The sequence below is a fragment of the Mastigoproctus giganteus genome, chromosome 10 (genome assembly GCF_048544385.1).
Source record: "Mastigoproctus giganteus isolate SK-2022 chromosome 10, ASM4854438v1, whole genome shotgun sequence".
NCBI lineage: Eukaryota > Metazoa > Arthropoda > Arachnida > Uropygi > Thelyphonidae > Mastigoproctus > Mastigoproctus giganteus.
This window is the reverse complement of record NC_143584.1, coordinates 229,841,658-229,859,431: the sequence shown is the minus strand read 5'-3', so window position 1 is coordinate 229,859,431 and position 17,774 is coordinate 229,841,658. Positions and strand designations below refer to the sequence as shown.

The 17,774-nt window shown below is 38.9% G+C and overlaps 1 protein-coding gene across 2 annotated transcripts in view; it reads left to right on the top strand.

Moving 5' to 3' along the window:
* TTLL1B (Tubulin tyrosine ligase-like 1B) overlaps nucleotides 1-17,774 on the top strand; it is a 262,941-nt gene that overhangs the window by 59,900 nt on the left and 185,267 nt on the right. For both annotated transcript variants that reach the window (XM_090384144.1, XM_090384143.1), the window contains exon 4: nucleotides 3,964-4,106. In XM_090384144.1, the coding sequence (XP_090240270.1) occupies nucleotides 3,964-4,106 (143 nt within the window). The remainder of the gene's footprint in view (nucleotides 1-3,963; nucleotides 4,107-17,774) is intronic.

The following is a 17,774-nucleotide window of genomic DNA, read 5'->3' as shown; positions in this document are numbered from 1 at the left end:
CAAACCCTTAGCCCTAATTATGAGAGCTTCCTTGGACTCAGGGGAGGTACCCATAGACTGGAAATGTGCAAATGTGACCCCAATTCACAATGGAGGATCAAAGGCTGACACAAGTAATTATAGACCTGTGAGCTTAACTTCTGTTCCAGGAAAATTAATGGAGGCACTGGTTAAAGAAGCACTGCAGGATCATTTAGACAAGACTTCAGTTATAGCTCAGACACAGCATGGTTTTGTTAAGGGGAAGTCTTGCCTGACCAACTTGATTGGATACTATGATGCTGTCACAAAAGAACTGGATGCAGGGAATAACTTTGATATTATATACTTGGATCTTAGAAAGGCTTTTGATACTGTTGCATATGGAAGACTGCTACACAAATTGGAGCAGTGTGACATTGGAGGCAAATTGCTGCTATGGATAAAGGGGTGGTTGAGGGGGAGAAGACAGAGAGTGGTAATCAATGGACACTGCTCATCGTGGACTGATGTTATTAGTGGAGTCCCTCAGGGCTCAGTGTTGGGTCCATTATTGTTTTCTGTATTTATAAGTGATATTGATGATGGTATATCCGGCTTAATGTCCAAGTTTGCAGACGATACAAAGGTTGGCAGGGTTGTCAAGGACACTACGGACACTGTGCTGCTGCAACAGGATCTGGAAAGGTTGAGCAGATGGGCTGAGAGGTGGCAAATGAAGTTTAACATTGACAAATGTAAAGTACTACACATGGGAAACAGCAACCCCAGAGCAACGTATCAACTCTGTGGTACTACACTGACAGTGGTAGAGAATGAAAGGGACTTAGGGGTGGTTGTGCAGGCAGATATGAAGTTCTGTGAGCAGTGCAGACGGGCTGCAAGAGTAGCTCATGGAGTATTGTCAATGATATATAGGAATTTTTCCAGCAGGGATAAGGAGGTGATTATTCCATTGTATAAGGCAATGGTCAGGCCACACCTAGAGTACTGTATACAGGTCTGGAGGCCTCATTTCAAGAAGGATGTAGAGCTGCTGGAACGAGTACAGAGAAGGGCAACAAGATTAGTGAATGGAACAAAGGGGTGCTCTTACGAAGAAAGGCTTAAGTTTTGCAAATTACAGTGCCTAGAGACTAGGCACCAGCGAGGTGATCTGATGGTGCCTCCGTAGCCAGGTGGGAAGGAGCAGCAGTGCGTAGTATACGCTTCTTGATTAGATCGGGTTCGAGCCCATCACCACCAAATCCGGAGGATGCGGAAAGGTGAGGGAATGACGACCTCATATCCCTGAGCAATATGTCCTTAGTTGCTAATGCTCCTAAAAACCAAATAACAACAACAACAACAACATAACAGGTGATCTGATAGAGGTGTATAAAGCCTTGAATGGTTTGAGCATGCTCAATGCTGATGGGATTCTTGCTCTTGCTCAGAATAATCACGTGAGAGGGCATAAATTCAAATTGAGGACAGACAAATGTAGGATAGACGTGCGGAAATTTGCCTTTAGCCAATGGGTGGTTGGTTGGTGGAACAGACTTCCATCCCTTGTTGTGGAAGTTGATAGCCTAAATAAGTTTAAGGCTCAGCTGGACAGGTATTTTGAACGAACAGAGGGGTGAAGTGCAAGTGGGATTTTTTTTTTTTTTTTTTTGACTGTTGCTGCATATGACATATGCAGCAACAGTAATTTTTGACATATGCTTGCTTTCTTACATCAAATGCCTCTACTAATGCTAATGCTACTATGATGCATGCAAATGCTGCATTTTGATTCGCCAAGAGCTGAATACTATAACTGGTTGTTCTATGAACTGTGAGTCTGAAGTCTGATTAAGTTACTGTACGGTCGATGTGGCGTTATCATATAGTCTTCTGGAGAATGAGTATTTCGGTACTATTTTTTTTAGCAGTACACCTCTGAGCATAACTGCTCCTCCATTCTTGTCCTGTCTATCCTTTCTGTACACATTGTTCTCCCCAAATTCCAATTCTGCACTGCTTATATCTCCCTGAAAAGAACCACTCTACATATTTGTTCCCACCTAAGTGACGTAACAGGGCTTACCATTGAGAAGGTGTGCATGAGTGGATTAAGTCTCTTCAAGTAAAGGATTCGCTAGATGACAGTGGTCATAGCATATTGATGTGGGATTTATTCAGAGAAATAACTACAGTGAAAGGTAAAAGGAAAGGATTTTGTTTCTTCAAAGGTGAATATAATAGTCTTAGACAATTTTTCAACTATTTTCAGTGGACTAGCTCATATTTTTAACAAATTTTTAAGTAAGCGTTTTACATCAGCATCAGATATTCAAACAAACCACTTAGTGCTGATGGAATCCATCCAATTATGCTAAAAGTTGCAGTGTATCTTTTTCCAAAGTTTGGAACTTGGAGACATTGGAGGCAAATTGCTGCTGTGGATAAAGGGGTGGCTGAGGGGGGAGAAGACAGAGAGTGGTAATCAATGGACACTGCTCGTCGTGGACTAATGTTATTAGTGGAGTCCCTCAGGGCTCAGTGTTGGGTCCATTATTGTTTTCTGTATTCATAAATGATATTGATGAGGGTATATCAAGCTTAATGTCGAAGTTTGCAGACGATACAAAGGTAGGCAGGGTTGTCAAGGACACTACTGACACTATGCTGCTGCAACAGGATCTGGAAAGGTTGAGCAGATGGGCTGAGAGGTGGCAAATGAAGTTTAACATTGACAAATGTAAAGTAGTACACATGGGAAACAGCAACCCCAGAGCAACGTATCAACTCTGTGGTACTGAAAGGGACCTGGGGGTGGTTGTGCAGGCAGATATGAAGTTCTCTGAGCAGTGCAGACGGGCTGCAAGAGTAGCTCATGGTGTATTGTCAATGATATATAGGAGTTTTTCTAGCAGGAATAAGGAGGTGATTATTCCCTTGTATAAGGCAATGGTCAGGCCACAACTAGAGTACTGTATACAGGTCTGGAGGCCTCATTTCAATAAGGATGTAGAGTTGCTGGAACGAGTACAGAGAAGGGCAACAAGATTAGTGAATGGAACAAAGGGGTGCTCTTATGAAGAAAGGCTTAAGTTTTGCAAATTACAGTGTCTGCAGACTAGGCACCAGCGTGGTGATCTGATAGAGGTGTATAAAGCCTTGAATGGTTTAAGCATGCTCAATGCTGATGGGATTCTTCCTCTCGCTCAGAATAATCACCTGAGAGGGCATAAATTCAAATTGAGGAAAGACAGATGTAGGATAGACGTGCGGAAATTTGCCTTTAGCCAGCGGGTGGTTGGTTGGTGGAACAGACTTCCATCCCTTGTCGTGGAAGTTGATAGCCTAAATAAGTTTAAGGCTCAGCTGGACAGGTATTTTGAATGAACAGAGGGGTGAAGTGTAAGTGGTTTCTTTTTTTATTTTTTTATTTTATTTATTTTTTTTTTTGGCTGATGCTGCATAAGCTTGCTTTCTTGCATCAAATGCCTCTACTAATGCTAATGCTAATGGTAACTTTTCCACCAATGACAAAGAGGGGATTATTTCATTGTGTAAAGTAGTGGTTAGGTAACATCTTGACTGCTCCATCATCATTGCCAAGGCCAGTTCACATATAGTTTTTCTCATTCTCCTCTGGGCTTCTTCTTAAAGATAACTTAAAGGATATCTTTATCTATCTTTATCTTTAGGATATCTTAAAATGAGTTTTCCCCATCTTCTAATGATGCTTTTGCAAAACGTTCTGTTCCCCAACAGCATGGTCTGGTGATAGGTATTGGTAAGATACCCAAAATGTCATCTTAAAATATAGTTATGTAGACGATCAGCCTAATAAACTATATTATTAATTTCACGTGGAAAAAGAGTGGTGTTAATGTAATAATTACCGAATATGATATTTTCATAAATTTGGTGTAAGATGTACATTTCTTTTCAAATCTCTTCTGAGCAATATGTACACTAACAGTTATTTAGTTGTATTTCTTCTTTGTTTAGGTTCATAAATCACTTTCCAAATCATTATGAACTAACAAGGAAGGATCTTATGGTCAGAAATATAAAGAGATACCGCAAAGATTTGGAGCGAGAATCAAATCCTATAGCAGAAAAGGATGAAAATGGAAAATATGTACATCTTGGTGAGTTAGTTAACCACTGTTAAATATTTATTCAGATGAATGGCTTATTTCAGATGAATGGCTTACTTGAATATATGGAGTATTCATAACATGTTTGAAGATATGAGCTTGCATTTTTTATATTCTGGCTAATGTTAGTACATGGTATACTTCTAGAGATAAGATTTTTACTATTGAAGAGAGTTACAATCGTCAAAATGACAAAGTGTATGCCCATAGCTCTGCAGAGGCATGTCAGGCCATTAAAAGGGTTGAAAGGGGTCATCGTCCAGCTTCAGTGATGGTTTGGTGGGGAGGAAAGCTGCATTTATGTTTTTTTTGGGAGGTGGGATGAAAACCAGTGCAAGGGTGTACCTGAATGATGTTCTGGAGCCGCAAGTGAGACCCCTCAATCAGACTCTCTTCAGTGGTCAGTGCTGGATCTTCCAACAGGCCTCAGTGCCTGAGTTCATCAAGCATGACAAATGGCCTCCTGCCAGCCCAGATCTTAATCCACTTGATTACCATTTGTCGGCTATTTTGGAAGGGGTGGTATGTGATAAAAGGCATGTAACAGTATGTGACATTGGAGAGCCTGAAGAGATCACTGGAGCATGCTGTGGCCAATTTCCCGCTGGACATTGTGCATACTTTTATTGATGAATGGCCGGAACATTTGAGGTCTTGTGTAAAAAAACAAAGGGGTCATTTTGAATGAGTGTTGTATTGCTTCATTTGTTGGGTGTTCAAGGGTAAACCCACAGAGTTTTGAGTTTCTGTCTCTTTTTATTTTGTGGCTACATGAAGTAACACACATGACAGTATTTATGGCAATACTTTGTAGATTCAAATTGAGGAAAGAGAGTTGTAGAATAGATGTGCATAAGTTTGCCTTTAGCCAGCGGGTAGTTGATTGCTAGAACAGACTTCCATCTGTTGTTGTGGAAGTCGATATCTTAAATAAATTTAAGCCTGAACTAGACAAACATTTGGAGTAACCAGATGGGTGAAATGGGAAGGGTTTTTTTTTTTGTTTTGGCTGGTGCTATATATCTGCTTTCTTGCATCATATGCCTCTACTAATGCTAATCCTAAATGCTAGTAGTAGTGGAAAATGATTTGATCCATAAAAGAAAATTTATATATTTTCAGCCAAAAAATATATCTAACACTTCTCATTTCACCTGTTCATCCCCTCTAATAGTTTTAGTTGTTTTTTTGAATTTATATAAACTAGCCTTTTCCACAACAACGGTTGGAAGTTTGTTCCAACGATCAACTACCCACTGACTCATACTAACTGCAGTGGGATATACCAACCATATATGACCAAAAATTAATTAAAATAAAATAGAAATAAAACAGGATAAACTTTTACATAAAAATAAGATACACTGACAAATGTAGAGTCGAAGGCAATAAAAACATAGATAGAATATTAAAATTCATAAAATTAAAATATACACATGACACAGACAGGATGAATGGTTCTGCCAGGTAGAACCATTCATCCTATCCAATAATTATGGTTTCAAAGAGGGGTGAATATATCTCAGTTGATGGTATTATGTTCCTAAGAAGAAATCTGCAAGCTCTTGAGCCCTTTCCGTTTCCAATGCCTATTCAAATGATCCAACAGTGACATTGTTGCTTGTAGAAATTTGGTAATTCTCTGCCCAGAAGTGTTCACCAGTATGTTCCCCCCATCTGATCTTTAAACCTGTGTACTGTCTCTCCAACACAACACTCCCCACAATCTGAGCATTTTATCTCATATATAATTCCACTTGTGCCCTCAATAGGTATAGGATCTTTTACTTTTGATATGACTGTGTGTAGTCTTCTCCACAGTAGCTGCACACAGTGTGCAGCTACAGTGTGTCTGACAAATTCATAATATTCTGGAGATCTCTGTTAAGCCTGGATAGTAGGGAATTTATGCGATAGCAGCAGGTGAGAACACCTCTCTTCACCTGTGTTGGAATTCTTGAATATGTTTATCAAAAATCTCTTGTGTGGGTAGCTACATTTTCGGAGATCTGCTGCGACACATGTTTAATCTCTTCCAGTCTATCCTCGGAGGTGCTGCAGTGGGACCCAGCCCTATCCAGTGGGGCCTAATTACACTATTTTTATGATTTTTTGATGTGAATAACGTCTGTGCTGGGGATAATCCTGCGGCACTCAGGCTGTCCTAAAAAGTGAAACGTCTAACCACTGTTATATCTCCGAAACTAATAGACAATAGTATAAACAATTTATACTTATTTCGTCGGGTATATAATGATGTTGATAAATATGCAAGGAAAAAATTAGAAATTTTGATATTTAATATAATTTTTTTCGAAAAAACTAAAAAGTTCACATTTTGGTCATTTGCCATTGCACCTTGGTTACTTTCACTCTCAATAACTTCTAAACTATGATAGATAGACATAAACAGTAAGCGATAAAATTGTTCAGTAGGAAATGTAGTTTTCACATCTATAAATAGTTTTGATGTAACTCTTATGGTTCCCGACTAAAGCGATCCAAAGTTGAGAGAGTTGAAAAATTCAAGCATTTTCAAGTATGTTTTCGCAATATCTTGAAAACTATAAATGTTTGACAAAAACAGTGAGCAATAAAATTGTTGCCCTGTGAGAGCTCTACAAGGACCCCAGGGGCTCACATCTGGTGAATATGGGTTTGCCAAGAGTTTTTTGATAATGTCCTGAGCTGGATATCATCATTCTTCTCTTTCTTGCTTTCTTGGTGATTCCCTTCTGTTTCTCTCTCTCTCTCTCTCTCTCTCTCTGTCTCTCTCTCAGGGTAACAAGGGAATTTTTTTTTTTTTTTTTGGCTGGTGCAGGATAAGCCTCAGGCTTCCTTGTACCTTAAGGCTAATAATAATAAAGGATATATACAGCGGTGTTCAAAGAAAGTGCATCACCTAGGAATTTCACATTTTAACCATTTTTTGCGATGGTATGTTACATTAATGACTAGCATCAAAAATAGAAATATAAACAAAAGTTATTTATTAATAGTTAAGACAAAGCTAAGTAATATTTGACAGGTGCTCTCAAAATATTCCAAAATGTGCATTTACATCCTTTATACAACAGTTTTGGTAAACACGATAATTATGGCTGAAATGTTATTATAAGCCCTCAGTTTATCATTTTAAATGGAAAACAAAATGAAAAGTTTGCTTCAGTTTATTTTTTTTAAATGGAAAACAAAATGAAAAGTTCATCAAGTGCAAACTAATATTTATGTGAACTGCCTCTGCCCCTGATGACAGCGGCACACCATCAAGACATTGACAAGATCAATTTCTGAAGATAATCAACTGATAGTTCGTGGTTCCAAACACAAATTATGGCTTTCTGAAGTTCACAAAGGGTCTTTGGTTTCTTTCTGGAAACTGCAGATTCCACACGATGCCAATAGTTCTCTCTCTCACGAATCCTGTTGACACGATGTCAAAATTCTCAACACGATTCTCCCACGAATCCTGTTGACATGATGTCAACAGGATTCAGGTCTGTTTTCTGGCCAGCTAAGAGTTGTAATGGACTGTTCTTCCAACCATGTTTTCACCTGTAACAAATGTAAACATATTACTGTTGAACTTCTAATGCAGAAATGAAGCTAAAGTAACTACAGAAGTGCCTACTTACACTTTTTGCCCGATGACAAGGAGCAGAGTCATCCTGAACGATGGGTTGAAATGGTCTCTAATGGTTGGCAGCAATTTGCCTTTCAATATAGCCAGGTATCCATTGGCATTTATGGCAGGTGACCTACTCCACGATACGAAATGCACCCCCATATCATTTGACTGGTAGGGAATTTCACTGTAGACACCGTACAGTCTGCATGGTATTCTTCACCACATCTACGGCGAATCATTTGACTCCCATCAGAGCCGTGCAGGTTGAATTTCTCATCCGAGAAAATAACTGACTTCCACTGCTCGGGATCTATTTGACATGCTCCTTAAACCAAATTAATCAGGCCTTTTTCATTTTTTTAATGAGGACGGGCTTCTTCTTCTTAGAACGATGGGCTACAAGTCCATTTTTGAAGAGGCGTCTTCTGACTGTTACTGCACTTGCTATCACTCCTGTATGTTCTTCCCATTCTCTTTTCAGCTCAGACAAAAAGCTTTACAGTTTTTAAGGCCTGAGCAATTCAAAACATGGTCCTGTTTTGGTGTAGAGACTCGTTTGCATCCGGTTCCTTTTTTTCTATCAGCCGAACCAGTATTCTTGAGATTGTAAAGAAATCTACTCACTGTTGACTGACAAGACACTCTACTCTGTAAGCAATATGACGGGAAGAACATCCTTTCTCACATAAAGCAACAATAGCACTCATTCCTCTTGGTGTTATCTGCACGTAATTCGCCATCCTGACACAAGCAAGGAATGACAGCAACTTATGCAGAGCGTGCTTATATAGCTGAAAGTAACAGCTGATGCAATATTACGTCATCACCTACACGTGTAAATCTTATCTGATGCAATCTGTAAGAAATTTTGCCACACACTTGTGTTATTTGGACAACAATTACAATTTTAAGGGTTGAGGCACTTTCTTTGAACACCAGTGTAACTAGATTTCAAATCGGATTTTTAGTTTTTGAGAGTTGAACAACTCATTAAAGTAACTACTTCATTAAGTTACATCGCATTTGTTGAGCAGTGCAGTTGTGTTTCATTTATTTAAGTTGTGATGATGCTGAAAGTTACATTAACTAAACGTGTTGAAATATTTTGACAAAATCAGAAATATATCATTGAAAAGCAAGCACCAAGTCAGTGGCGGAATGCAAGAGAGAGAGAGAGAGAGAGAGAGAGAGAGTAATAAGTGTAAACGCGAGCAGAATCAATTAGAGGCAGATGTCCAACCATCAACATCAAAAAGAGCAGTGTAATCGGCAAATGAAGATCGTCAAAAGTGTTATACGTTAGCTTCAAAAGAATTTGAAAGTCGCTTGAAGTCGCTACTTACGACCAGGGTCCTTCACTTGACTGTGAATAAAAAATCTTTCACAAGGAAAGTTTGTGTAGGTGTACCCCAGGGCGGAGTTCTCTCAGGGCTCCTCTTTATGGCTGCCATCCACCCATTCCTGTGTCAGCAAACAGAATTTATCATTTATGCAGACGACTTGAAGCTCCTCAATCGGATCAATGGGACCGCCCAACCTGATTCTGTTTCTGAAACCATTATCAACAGCCTTAAGAATCTGAAAAAAAAATGGTATTTTCCCTCAAATCAAACCCAACGCAACTAAACCTGGAAATCTACAGAACCCCCATCACCCCAGTCATAAGCACAAAGATCTCGGCGTTATGTTCGACCCTAAACTCGGTTTCAAACACCAAGGTCTGCAGAGCAAGATGGCTTGCCAAACAACACTTCCTTCATGTCACAGAGCCTGAGTACATGCTCCAATACATATACTGGTTTCTGCAGCCAGCCATCACCTACGGGTCAGAAATCTGGGCATCGGCAACGAAAACCACGCTAAAAACCATTGCATCTGATGAGTACCGGCTTCTTCGGTGGGTCCTCTTCAAGCATAAACTGCCACCACTCATACATACTTCAGATATCACCCAACTTCTAAATTACAGAAAAGTCTCCAAACGGATATTTGCCCTCCGCTTGTTTGTGTAAATTAAAATGATAGCGGGTGAAGTCAATACGCCAAATTTTTGGCAGATGTGCAATTGGAGGATTCCCCCCCAAAACCCTTAAGAGCCCTCCCCTCTCTGTAGTCTGTGGCATGGAGGCTCAGAATAGGGGATAGATTCCTGCCCATGGAGATGCTCCACAACGTCCAGGAGATAGATATGGACTACAAAAAGTTCATAGAGGACAAATCGTACAGAAGACACATCATCAGGGATCAGCTTTCATCTTCAACCGAGTGACTGCCATCGTCTTTTCATCGCTTTTCGTGTGTCTTCCTTTCACATGTTAATATTAATTTTATATGTAAAATATGTAATTATATGTTTTATGTCCTAATATATGTTTTAAGTAATTTTTCTTGTATTGCCCCTAGCATTGTTGCTTTTGTGGGTATTATTGCATCAGGCAATCATGTAACCAATCACTGCCTGCAATAAAGATATTAATAAAGAACGTTTTTGAAAAACTCATTCAGATAGGTCTACGGTGTTTGCGGCAGACTGTGGTTTTTGAGATTACCAAAGCCAAACCATATACAAATTCTTGAAGATGAATTTCCAGAAGTAGAGAACGTGGCATCGTTTATGCTTTGCAATACATACTTCACTAGCTTAGAATCGGGAAATGTACCATCGTTATCCAAGTTCAACGGCTTCATATATCATCTATTTCCATTGGATTTACCACTTCTTGATTGTTTAAGCAAACGGTTGGTTTTGGCTAGATTGCCATTCATTCAGATTTGACATTTGCGATTTGAAACTGACAGTTATGGTATTGTCGGGGAAGTCATAAATTAACCAGTTGACGTGAATAATATGGTTAGAGAGTAGCCTTGTTCTTTAGATGACAATTATGCATTTAGCGTTCACATCAAGAAGCTTTTGATTCATAAATCAACTTACTTGCAAGGATATGTGAGAAAAGAAACAGTAAACTCTTGGCTAAGATATTTAATCAATACCCCTCTGTACAAATGTTATAACATCGCAGTTGCTTACTACAGTTTCATCAAGAGTTACCAATAGCGAACATGTATGCAATGTAGAGAAGATTGCGTCATCTGAAAGTGACATTGAATTACTTATGGCACAGCAATACACTTTACTTTGGAATGAAGACAAATATCTTGCAATTGCTCCTGGACAACACAATCAACCGATATTTATAGTTTACGATGAACATGCTGAGGAACTGTTTCCAGCGACATACTTTGGCTATTCACATAAATTTAAAGATGGGTTATGTGTTACTCCGTTTATGATGGCAACTAGCGAAATAAGACGAAAAGATCGCCGAGGAGTAACGGCACATCATATTCTGTACATGGCAATGAAAATTTTACACTTGAGCATAACCGAAGGTTTATATTCCACTTTCAAATGCGTCTAAGAAACTTCCAACATAACAAAACGTATGATAGAAGACCAAATATTTGTTGGAGAATGCGTCGAATTTAACTTGTTGTTTCTCAAATTCTGTACACTACTGGACTCAACGCAAAAAAGATGTCTTTGCTATGATCAGACAACTTGATAAACCGACCATGTTTCTGACATTGAGTGCAATAGAGGTTTGCTAGCCACATCCCTTGAAAACATTTCCCAGACTAAACAGTAATGAAGGTGCAGAAGTTGACGATCTACTGAAAAAATTGACAGCATTGCAGTGTGCGAAGCTAGTCAATGAGCATCCATAACGCTCAATAAGCTAGTTGACGTTATAATGCATATACTGGAATCGAAAAGGAACAATCCTTTTGGGAAATTCAAAGTAATTGATTTCTTCAAGCGTATAGGATTCCAGCATCATGCTAGTCGGCATGCTCACATTTTGCTGTGGCTACAAAATGATCCTAAAGAATTGGTTTCAGAAGATATGCCAAAGACTGTAGAATAATAGATGAATTGTGCAGCATCAGCGCTTTGGATCTTCCAACGTCTTACTCAAATCAAGTGCACAAGCATACATTTACTTGTTTCAAGAAGAATGATGATCGATGCAGATTCAATATTCTGTATTAGCCTATGGATCAAACTAGAGTTTTAATATCGATGAACACACAAGACAATCGATGTTCAAGTTTCAAACAGTGGTTTCAACAATATAAGAAAGAGCCTGAAGAGAAACATTACAATACACTCAAGCAGTTTCTAGAAGAGCACAAGTTGGATGTTAACTTACTTGGATGTTATTCGATCAGGATTGACGAGACCTACCGTTCTAATGAAAAGAAATGTGACAAAACCTTGGACGAATACCTTCAATCCTTGGATAGCTGGTATATTAAATTCAAACATGGATTTACAGTTCATACTCAGAACATTCATGTGCATCACATGTTGTAGAATATGTTAACTGAACCAACAGAGGCATAAGCCATTTGCATCAAGAGTTGATCAAATTGCAAGAAGAGTATCCACATCAAGACTACACCGACTTGTTAAAACACGTTAGCATTAAAATGTTGAACAGTGTTGAAATGAGCTTGCATTTGGCATTTGTTTTGCCAGCCAATGTCTGAGGCTAATAGAGAAGTTGTGTACATTCCAATTACTTGGTCACGAGTATCAGAAAAGTAAGAAAAGCAAGAAGTGAATGACTGAAGAAAATATCAATGATTATTCTACCGACATATGGAATGAAAATATACAGAAATATGAGAAAAGACCAAAAGACGATGGAGAACTCTGTCAGCTTTGCTTAGCTGATTTTCAGAATACAATGTTGTGAAGGGACAATGTAAACTTAGAAAACAGATGCAAGTCAGAAGGTATCGCCATTATGAAATGTCTGAATTGGCAGAGTATAAATGTGAGATGGTTTTATTTTACTGGCCTTTTGAAAATGAAATGGTTGATACCTTAGATTCAAACAAGTTTCTTTAGATATATGATGAAAATGAGAAGAGTACTTTATGAATTGCTTCAAAAGGTACGAGTCGGACATCAATATTGACAAAACATTAGAGTATCGAAATGGACGATATCCTCTTTATCGAAATGGATGATAGAGAGGATGCACGAGCGAAATGCAAGGAATATGTTCAAAGTCGAATTGCAGAGGATGCTAGTAACAGACTTCAAGAGAACAGTGATGATATTGAAATTATTTTGGCAAACTCGCTATCCACTGTGGTATGTCGGCGAGATAATGTCATGACCAGCAACGATTACTGCAAGTTGGTTCAAATGATGAATAGGGAACAACGCGAGTTGATTCTTGAAGTTATACATCGAATAACAGATCGAGCTAACACAACACCGCTTCAAATATTCTTTGCTGGTCCAGCAGGCTGTGGCAAGACATTTACTTTAAATTATGATGGAAACTTACAATCACTTAAATCAGGCACACAACTCGCTTAACAACACATTTGTCGGCTATGCGTCGCCAGGGAATGGTACTACAGTTCATTCAGCATTCAAAGTTGGTATGCCGCGAATACATGGTGGTCTTGCTCGAGAAACTTTGCACCTCAATCGTAACGTGTTTCAAAACGTTCACGCAGTATTCATCTATGAAGTTAGTATGATCGGAGCTGACATTTTGCATACAATCAAAGGCAGACTGCAAGAGATCACCAGAGAATTTGATCGAGAGTTTGGTGGTTTAGATATATTTTGCAGAGATTTGCGTTAGTTGTTGTGAATACAAGGCAAATATTCAAGCCTCATAAGAATTCTGTCGGTGGTGCAATTTTTTGGCAGTCTCTCAGTTTCTTTTCACTGGTTCAAGTGATAAGACAGAGTGATATTGTATTCTCCAGTATATTAACTAAAATTGGAAACGACGAAATGTTAGACATTGAAGAAAAGAAGTTAATCGAAAGTCGATTTAGAACACAAGACTTTGTCATGGAACAATTACCAAATGCTGTTCGTTTGTTTCATTGTAACAATGATGTTGTTCAATATAACTCTCAAGCATTGGAAGGAAACACCGCCATCGATTGTACAGCCAACGATCACTTCACTGGTTACAAGAGTCAGGAACAGTTGACTAGTATGCAAACAAAACTCTATCAAATGAGCTTACCAGAGACCAGTGGTTTGCCATTCGTATTGCATCTATCGATTGGAAAACCTTACATGATCATTACAAACATCGATGTTGAAGATGGTTTGGTCAATGGAACAATCGGAACTTTACAGCATGTTGAGATGGAAGAAACAAATCAAAAGATTGTGGTTACATTTCAAAAGCAAGAATGTTGGAACTAAGAGTCGTCTCAAGTCTCGCCCGCACATATTGTCGCATCGTGGCATATTAAAATCTGGCTGGACTCCGATTACGAGACATTCTGCCACAGTATATTTCAAAAGCAAAATGCTTAAATGCAAAAGAATCCAATTTCCTTTTGTTGAAGCTTGTGCCATGACAGTTCATAAATCTCAGGGTGGAACTTTCAAAGAAATTGTATTTGATTACGATAAGAGTCTCGAACAGCAACTGGTATATGTTGCATTGTCTAGAGTTAGAAGCATCGCTGGCCTGTACATCAGAAATCAGAAAGATGACTTTACATTCTACCACGATCGCGGTTGTAACGCACCTAAGATGCAAGATCTTCGAACTGAATTGAAACATTTAAATGACCATCATTTGGAAACACTCTCTACAACCGCATTACAATTTTGCAATCAGGTTGCTTCATAGAGTTTCAGAATGGTGTTGTTGAATACACAGAGCTTGAAACTTCATAGCGAAGACATTATGACCGATCCAATTCTCATCGAATATAATATCTTGGCATTAAATGAAACATGGCTTGAAAACGATGAAAATGTTTATGCTCAAGGATACAAACGTATCACACAATTCAAAAAACCTTCTGTGCGATCTGGTGGTGTTACGATATACAATAAAGTCGAATCGACAATATGTACACCACATATTCTCATTATCGTGGGTGCAGACTCACTACGGCAAATGACTGGTACAGATAATTGTGGCGACAGGTGTGCAGCTAAAGTTATTATAAATGGACAATAGACTTTGCTTGTAACATTTTACATCTCACCTAATTCAACATTGGAGCAGATTAAAGTTTTCTTAATATCCAATCAATTGATTTATATGCCAAAGTTTGGAGACATACCTAAAGTTGTAAGGAAATTCATCTTTCAAAAGATCCCAATCATTTTAGTTTAGGTGATTTCAACATTGACATTAATAAACCTGAAAATACTCCATTCTTTGACTTCATGGAATTAACATTCGATCTTAAACTCACATCAGATCCTACAAAATCTACTAGATGTGGTCAATCATGTATCGACTTGGTCTTCAATCGTAATGTTAATAGTTTGAATTGTTTCAACTATGTATCCTACTTTAGTTACCACAAACCTTTATTGTTGATTGTAAATGAAAATACCGAATTAAATAAAACTGATTTTATTAAGCTTAAATTGTATTTTTTCATTTCACATGACGCTATTCACGGAACCACCTTCGGCTCCATGGAGCCAACGTCGATTTTTTTTTTTTACTTGTGTCATGCCGTAATGCATATATTGTCCCTGCCACATATGTTTCCTATACACTTGTTTTTACTCTGGAGCCATCCATACAAACCAACACATCAAGGAAATGGAGGGTACCTCTATTTCCATCTCTGAGATAAACTGAATGAAAGAGAAGCCATTGAGGAAGTTGAGAACATTATCCTCTCCTCTGTTCTCCCTTTCCGTATAATGACAAACGTATCGTCAACTAGTAGGTGACGATATGTTTGTCAGTTAGCATTTCCATGCACACATGGGGAGGGGGCAAGCAGAATGGGCCCATTAAAAATTCTAGACATCAGCTCTTTCGTGGCTATGTTGGCAACAATAGCACATTGGAGAGCTCAGAGCCATGCCACGAACCTGCTTATATATACTTCCTTGATATAACCTGTTAATACTGGAAGGCATAATCCAACACTGCTACAAATATCTTCCATACTCAAGAAAGTCTTTTCCTTAAGGTGGCATCCCTCTCCAATGTCATACATATACACTTAACACCATGCTCATTGGGAATGCATGTGAAGAGGGACACAACATTAAATAACACCATAGCTTCACAGTCATCAGTTACTTGAACATGTATAAATTTAACAGTCTCTACTATCTTTGATGGTAAAGTTTGATTGTCCTACAATAAGAGATATCACTTCCTATGTTATTCTATGCTATCAGTTCCAGTTATTCAGCGAGGGGAATGCCAGAGGTGTATTCAACTCTGGCAGTAAGCTGGAGAATCTTGTAATAACTGAGAGTAAGTGGAGGAGAAATTGTTGAAGATAAATACAAGAAAGGCACCTGGGGTGGATGGGGTCTATCCAGTTATATTAAAGGAGGCAGCAAAGGAAGTAAGCAAACCCTTATCGAGGCAGTGTTAGGTGGGTCGGAAAACTGCTAGCTTGGCGGGGAGACAAAGACCAATAGATTGACAGTAGCCACTGGCAGAGGTGAAAGAGATTCTTGCACTGCTTCTATTAGAATGAGCAGAAGCCTGAAAAACAAGATGCATGGTATTTCAGAGACTGCTGGGAGCCATTGCGGTACAAGTAAACACATGGGTTGTGTTAGGGTAGCTAAGAATAGAAACAGGTGCAGGTATACTTGCGTGTACACCAATGCTAGGAGTTTAGTAAATAAATTTGATGAATTTGAGGTATTGCTCAAAACATCAAAGGCAGATATTGTTGGGATATCAGAGACGTGGTGTCACACAGATATAAGGGATGCAGAACTGGAATTTGGGGAGTACAACGTCTACAGAAAGGATAGACAGGATAGGAAGGGGGGAGGGGTTATGCTATTAGTTAAGAAACACATAAAAACCAAGGAAATGAAGCCAGTCGACATCGCTGGACAGTGATGTCGACAGGCTGGACAGTTGAGTCAGTTTGGTGTGACATAAGCATTGGGAGATCAAAATTGAGAGTAGGAGTGTGCTATAGGCCTGATGACTCTGATGAGTATAATAAGGAACTGTACAGGGAAATAGAATGGGCCAGTAAATCAGAGTGTCTTATAATGGGAGATTTTAATTTCCCAGATATTGACTGGAATTTGGGGGCTGGATACTCACACACTAGCAGGGCTTTTGTGGATTTATTGGATGATTGTTTTCTACATCAGCATGTTCGGGAGGCAACTAGAGGGAGCAATACTCTTGATTTGATTATCAGCAGTGATTCTTCATGCATTAAGAATCTGCAGATAAATGAACCACTAGGTGGCAGTGATCACAGTGTGCTGAAGTGGGATTTACTCAAAGAGGTAACTACCATTAGGGGTAAAGGGAAGGGTTATTGCTTCCGTAAAGGCGACTACGATGGACTGAGACAGTATTTAAATTCTATACAGTGGGACCAACTGATGATGTTACCAACAGCAAATTCAAAATGGGAAGCATTCAAAGAACTTATCTTGGAAGCTACTAGGCTTTACATACCAACTAAGAAATATTGTTCAAGGTTTAGGCCAAAATGGATGTCAGATGAACTAATGAGGCATATGGCAGAGAAGAAAAATGCATGGGATACTTACAAATTAACACATGACACAGAAGCCTATGATAGATACAAGTTGATATGCAACCAAGTTACAAAGGAGGTTAGGCAGGCGAAGGCAGATTACGAGAAATCCTTGGCAAGGGATGCAAAGAAAAACAGCAAAGAGTTCTTTACTTATGTAAACTCTAGAAGGAGAGGGATGAATCAGATTGGTCCTCTTGATATTGATGGGTCAAGTGTTGATGATCCTGCTCAGGTAGCTAACAAACTAAATGAATATTTTGCATCGACATTCACACATGAGGAGTTATTCAGCGAGGGGAATGCCAGAGGTGTATTCAACTCTAGCAGTAAGTTACAGAATCTTGAAATAACTGGGAGTAAAGTGGAGGAGAAACTGTTGAAGATAAACACAAGAAAGGCACCCGGGGTGGATGGGATCTATACAGTTATATTAAAGGAGGCAGCAAAGGAAGTAAGCAAACCCT